The 6207-nt window shown below is 38.4% G+C and overlaps 1 protein-coding gene across 1 annotated transcript; it reads right to left on the bottom strand.

Moving 5' to 3' along the window:
• Positions 1 to 1788: 1788 nt before the first annotated feature.
• LOC111392662 (probable LRR receptor-like serine/threonine-protein kinase IRK) lies at positions 1789 to 6207 on the bottom strand. The gene is made up of 2 exons (XM_023018040.1): positions 4097 to 6207; positions 1789 to 3554 (listed from the first exon to the last, which is right to left on the bottom strand). Exons 1-2 carry the CDS (start codon positions 5560 to 5562, stop codon positions 2108 to 2110), a joined length of 2913 nt encoding a protein of 970 aa, XP_022873808.1. The 5' UTR covers positions 5563 to 6207; the 3' UTR covers positions 1789 to 2107.

The raw sequence follows: 6207 nt of genomic DNA on the forward strand, positions 1-6207 counted from the left end.
TTTTATGCTAAAAAACTAGGTTTTCAATGCTGTTCAAGTTTTCTCGTTTACTTTATTCTTGTAGATGTTTTCCTAAATCTCAAAATAATAATAGCCCCATGTGGTGGTAGACCTTGAAAATGCCAAAATATTTGGTTGTCTTGGTCCCAACATCATCTTATTTTATTAAATTTTACCTTAATTGCAGTAGGGTTAGGTTTAGGACAACTCATTTTGCTTAGCCATGCACATGGCTTTATCACAATGGTAATGAAGAAAACAAATTTATAAAACCTACTCATCATACTAAAGAAAGCATTAACAAAGAATTTGTGCTCCAATGGTGCATAGCACCATTTTTAGTACAAAATCATTCAATAACATTACAAATAATTATGATATCATAAAACCATTGTAACCCTTTTTCTTTTCTTTTTTTAAATCTTGTTTTTCTTTTCTTTTTTTAAATCTTGTCTAGTTGTGCGTAACATTTGCCAAGAGAGACGTAATATCTATTATAAAGTGGGATAATATTAACGTAATTAACTCGAAGAACGTTAGATGTAGTTTAATAAATTGTAATACGAACAAAAATAAAAAACTAGAAAACAAAAGTCTAAGAATGCAGAAAGATGTGAATACAAATACACAAGTTTCCAATCAAGAAAAGGACGTGACGAAGAAGAAACCATGTGAACTTGACCTCATCAGAGGTATAGAATCTCACTGAAACAAAGATTCGAAAAATGGCTATAAGGAAAGAAACAAACAATGCATTTAAAGAATAATGTAGTTTCATGCTAAAGACATGGGAGGCTTAATTATTAATTAGAAAGACAGCATTAGATTCTGCTTTACTTACTATATTCCATTCTTCTGACTTTTCCTTTCTTTATTATTGCTTTCTCCATTCCTTTGGTTTCTGCTTTCACTTTCTACTTATTTAATTATTATTTTATGCATTGCCACTTAGATTATTCAATCCTGCTTGAAATACACACACAGTGTGGACCATCACAATGTTTTTTTTATTGCATGTGGGGCCCACCTACTACGGTGAAGGACCTAGCAAGCCCCTATGAAATTAATCTCTATCCCTGTACTCAGATATTTATTCTAGATCATTTACTTGGGGGTGACAGCCAAGAATCTTGAAAACCCTCGGAAAATCGTTTTACTTCGGACTTGTTATTTGTACATTAATTTTTACATAAAAAATTACATAATGTCAACTTGTTTTATTGTCTATGCCCCCATTTGGAGGCAATTTTTCATTCCAAAAAATCAATTTTTCGATTGTTATTTCACTATTTCAAGCATCATTTTACTTCAATCACATATAAGATCCACTTTTCTCTCTAACAATCAAAAAATCAACTTTCATTATCGCTACCGAGCAGGCCCTATAACTATTGAGGCATGCTCAAGTGTTGGAGCCCTTCTATGCTAGGACATTTCTAATATTCAAGAGTTGCTCTTCGCCACTTGGAGGCAATTTTTCATTCCAAAAAATCAATTTTTCGATTGTTATTTCACTATTTCAAGCATCATTTTACTTCAATCACATATGAGATCCACTTTTCTCTCTAACAATCAAAAAATCAACTTTCATTATCGCTACCGAGCAGGCCCTATAACTATTGAGGCATGCTCAAGTGTTGGAGCCCTTCTATGCTAGGACATTTCTAATATTCAAGATTTGCTCTTCGCCATGCGGGTTTTTCATCCTTCAATAAATCTAGCAATGAACCGAATAGATCAATGACTATAGTAGATCTAGCAATGAATTAAATCAAATAGAAGAGATGATTCATGCAATGTGCAAAAATTAGAGAGAATCACAAGCTAAATGGCTTGTTAGACAAACAGGAAGTGAAAATGAAGGGATTACAGTAAGCAACAATATCCAAAAGAGTCCCAAATCGGAAGCCGGAGAAAAGGAATCCGGTTAAACAATCAAAACTTGGAGAAGAAACTAAAACATGTAGCTAGAGGTAAAAAATTTACGAAAACAACTTGAGCAAAAGAATTATAACAATGATCTGAATTCTCCATACTAAATACCAAACCGGATTCTTCTTCGCCGGAGATGCCATTGCGAATGCATCGAACCCCGGACCTCTACGAGTTATTTGAAGTCATCCTGATCTCCAGAAGGGCTTCTAACCAGCTCCAATATTTTAACAACTTCGGCCATGTCTGGCCGGTTTGAAGGCACTTGTGATGTACAGATTAAGCCCAATTTCATCACTGGAATTGCCGCCTCAGCTGGAAATTTCCCTTGCAGCCTAGCATCAACACATTCCTCTACCTTGCCCTCTTCCAATGCTCCTCTGACCATGTCACAAAGCACTACCACATCATCCTCCATGTACTCAACAGGCCTCTTCCCAGTAACTACCTCAAGAGCCAAAACCCCAAAACCATACACATCACATTTTTCCGTTATCTTAACGGTTCTGCATGCAAATTCAGGTGCCATATAACCGAGGGCACTCTGAATCTTGCTGCTCAAAACATAACGATCCAACATAGGTAACAACCTCGCTAAACCATAATCAGCAATCTTAGGTTCACCAGAGCTGTCAATCAAGATATTGCTTGATTTTAAGTTGTAGTGGATTATGTTCATTTGGTGCAAATGAGCCAAACCTTTAGCTGCACCCAGAATAATATTGAACCTCTCGTTCCAATGGAGAGTTTTCCCACCGGATCCTTCATGGAGGTGCTTGTACAAATCTCCACCAGAAACAAATTCATATATAAGAAGCTGTAGCGATGAAGTCCAGTAATAACCTTCAAGTGCCACAAGATTACCATGATGGACTTTCCCCAAGTTTTTAACTTCCCTTTCAAAGTCTTGTTGGGACTTGACAAGACTTGAAACAGTGAGTTTCTTGATAGCAACTGAACGCCCGTCTTTAAGCATAGTACGGTAGACAGCTCCAAATCCTCCACGCCCGAGTTCACAATCCTTGTTAAGCAGAGCATGTGCCCCTGTGCTAAAGTCAGGTTCGCCTGAAAACATGACAAGCTTCCCAGAATTGCCATCTGTGGTAGGTGACTGGCTAAAGTCATTGCCACCAAAATAAGCATGGGCTGCTGCCGATCGAGATGTGGAGGCAGTTACACGAAGATTAAGCACGGTGATTGCAATGACACCAATGAAAATTGAAGCAGCTGCACCAATGGCAATGAGGGTTGAAGTGCTTAGGATTTTATTTCCATGATGAAAGCTTTGGGAGAATGTACCAGGGGTGGCGTCTGTTGAGTTGGGATTTAGCACAAGTGGCTTGGGAAGGACAGTAAGGCAACTTTTATTGACTGGCGACCCACAAAGGGACGGATTGTCAGAGACGGCAGAGGGAGCTATGGTGTTGAAAAAACCACCAGCAGGTAATTCACCATTTAGCTGGTTGTGTGATATGTTAAATGACTGCAGGTGGACAAGATTTGCCAGCTGCTTTGGTATGTTTCCTGTAAGATTGTTGAAAGAAAAGTCGACAATCTGAAGGTAAGCAAGTTTTGCGAGGGATGTAGGAATGGAGCCACTTATTTCATTATTTGCCAGGGACCTGAAAAATTCAGTAAAAGCCAAAAAGAGCTCAATTAGAATGGCAGTGCGAAACAAGGAGTTGCCCAAAATTACAGACCAATCAACTGTTCAGAAAGAACATTTTGTTGCAGTTGTTTTCTTTCTGTGAACAGTGTGCACCTACAAAATGTTATCCAAATTACTCAACAGACTACAAATACATATCGACCCATTAAATACCAAATGCATTTAATTCTACATGCCTTGACTTGAATCAAAACCAACCTATTTGATATCTTCTAGATTAAACATTTCATCAACTCTTGCAATCAAAAAATTTCCCACAAAAGGATGGCTAAGAACCTTAACAAATTTGAGGCAAATGATGCAACTGAATTAGAAATCGACATTTGAGCATAAAATTCAATAGCCAACATGCTCAAAAAAAAATACTAGTTTTTCTCAGAATCCCATGAAACCATTTTGCAGGTTGCATGGTTGTCACATAAAAATTGCAAAAAGAAAGTGAGAAAAATGCAAAAAGGAAGCCAAAATAAGTCATAAAGCCTGGGGATATCTTACAAGGACATCAGTGAAGAGCAGTTCCCAATTGAATTGGGAATGTTGCCTCCCAATGAGTTTTTCTCTAGTGTCAATTCCTTAAGAGATATAGCACTTCCAATTTCCAAAGGGATACTAGTATTTAACTGATTTTCGCTCAAATCAAGAATTTCCAAGGTCTTCAATTGTCCAATATTTGCAGGAATGCTGCCTAAAAATGAGTTTCTTGACATATTCAATAACTGCAACCCGCTACAGTCCCCAACAGCTGATGGAATTTCACCAGATAACTTATTCTGTGAGACATCCAAAATCACAAGCTTTCTACGAGAGTTCTCTGTCGATGAAGCAAGAACACTGTCCATGCTCCCACTTAATCCATTATCCGAAAACAGAACTTGTTGTAAGCCCAGTTTCAATACCCAAGAAGGAAGATCACCAGTCAGGGAATTATGGCTGATATCCAAAACCAGAAGGTTAAGGCAATTGCTCAAGGACTCGGGCATGATTCCAGTAAGGCCATTCTTGGATACATTTAGAACCTTCAACGACTGAAGCTTCCCAATAGCATCAGGAATTTGACCACTGAAGTTATTTTCAGAAAGATCCAAGGTTTCAAGGCTTCTCATTTCTCCGATCCATTCAGGCAGCTCCCCGGTAAATCCATTTTTACATAAAACCAGGGCATTACACAGGGCAAGCTTCTGCATTGTGCTTGGAAGTCCTCCATAAAGAGAATTTTCACTCAAATCAACCGACCTCAGAAATAAACAATCCCCAATTCCATCAGGAACACCACCAGTAAATTGATTCTTCCTCAAACTTATGCCTCTCAAATTGCTCAAGCCACCAATGCCCTGAATCTCACCCTCCAACAAATTATCAGACAAATCAAGCGACCTAAGCCCCTGCAAAGACCAAAGCCCCGAAGGCAACAGTCCTGAAAACTGATTGCCTGAAAAGTTCAGCAAAATGACAGTTGAGCACGAGCCCAAACTCTCAGGAATTTGCCCTGAAAACTTGTTTTTAGCCAAAGATATTGATTGTAAAGATCCACATTGCCTAAAAAACTCACTCTCAATTGGCCCGGAGAAACTATTCTCACTTAAGTCCAGGACCCTTAAATTAGAAAGCAGGGAAAAGCTGAGGCTTATGGGTCCCGTAAGATTGTTTCTTACAAGCGAAAGCTTTCGGAGAAACTGCAGTTGAAGGAGGCCTCTACCTAATTTCCCTGAAAGCCCAAAGCCATCAAGAACAAGGTCAGAGACTCTATTGGATCTAGGGTTGCACTTAACCCCAACCCAATTATTACAAGGACTCTCATCATCTTCATTCCAAGAACTTAACTTCCCTTCGGGATCTTGAATGTCAGCCTTGAACACAATCAACCCAAGAACATCATCATTTAAAGAAGGGCTCAAAGATTTCACCCAACTTGATGAGGACAAACAAACGAAAAACAGAATAATGACTAGAATTATTCTCATTTTCAAGAAAGAAATGAAAAACGCGTACAATATTTAAGGCATTCTCTGGTTTGACGACGCTAAAGCCAAATTTTTCTTCGTTTTGGGAACGAAATGACGGATTCTTGAACACTTTCAAAACCTCAACAACGAAACGCTACTGCATAAACCCATAAAAACTGACAAAAAAATGTATACATACAAATAAGTGGCGTATCAGATTTTGCCTCTTTAAACGGCTAGAAATTACAATCACCAGAAAAGTAAGAAAAACCTCAAAAAATTAAAGCCAAAACCCGTAAAGAACCCAATCGAACACCTCATTTAGCAAGAAAACACCCAAAAAGATAATATAATCTCTGTAACCCCGTACAGTCAAGCAAAACCCATAAAGAAAGGAATAATGGGGGACAGAGTAAGGGATTTTAAAGAGAACCGTTGCTTTAGACTTGAAGTGAATAAGAAGAAACGAGTATTCAATCTGCCACTGCCTGTGAAAATGTGAGCTCAAGAGTGAAAAGCTTCACGAGAACATTCTTATGTAGATTTTCTCAGCTGAGGTGAAAAAATGGAATTGAGTCATCGGAAAGCGAGGTCGCCGGAGACAAAGGGTCAGTCATGCTCTCCGTCTCTCTCTAAAATCTCTCACCACTTACTTTTGTGTCC

This window comes from Olea europaea, unplaced genomic scaffold, assembly GCF_002742605.1.
Source record: "Olea europaea var. sylvestris unplaced genomic scaffold, O_europaea_v1 scaffold959, whole genome shotgun sequence".
Taxonomy (NCBI): Eukaryota; Viridiplantae; Streptophyta; class Magnoliopsida; order Lamiales; family Oleaceae; genus Olea; species Olea europaea.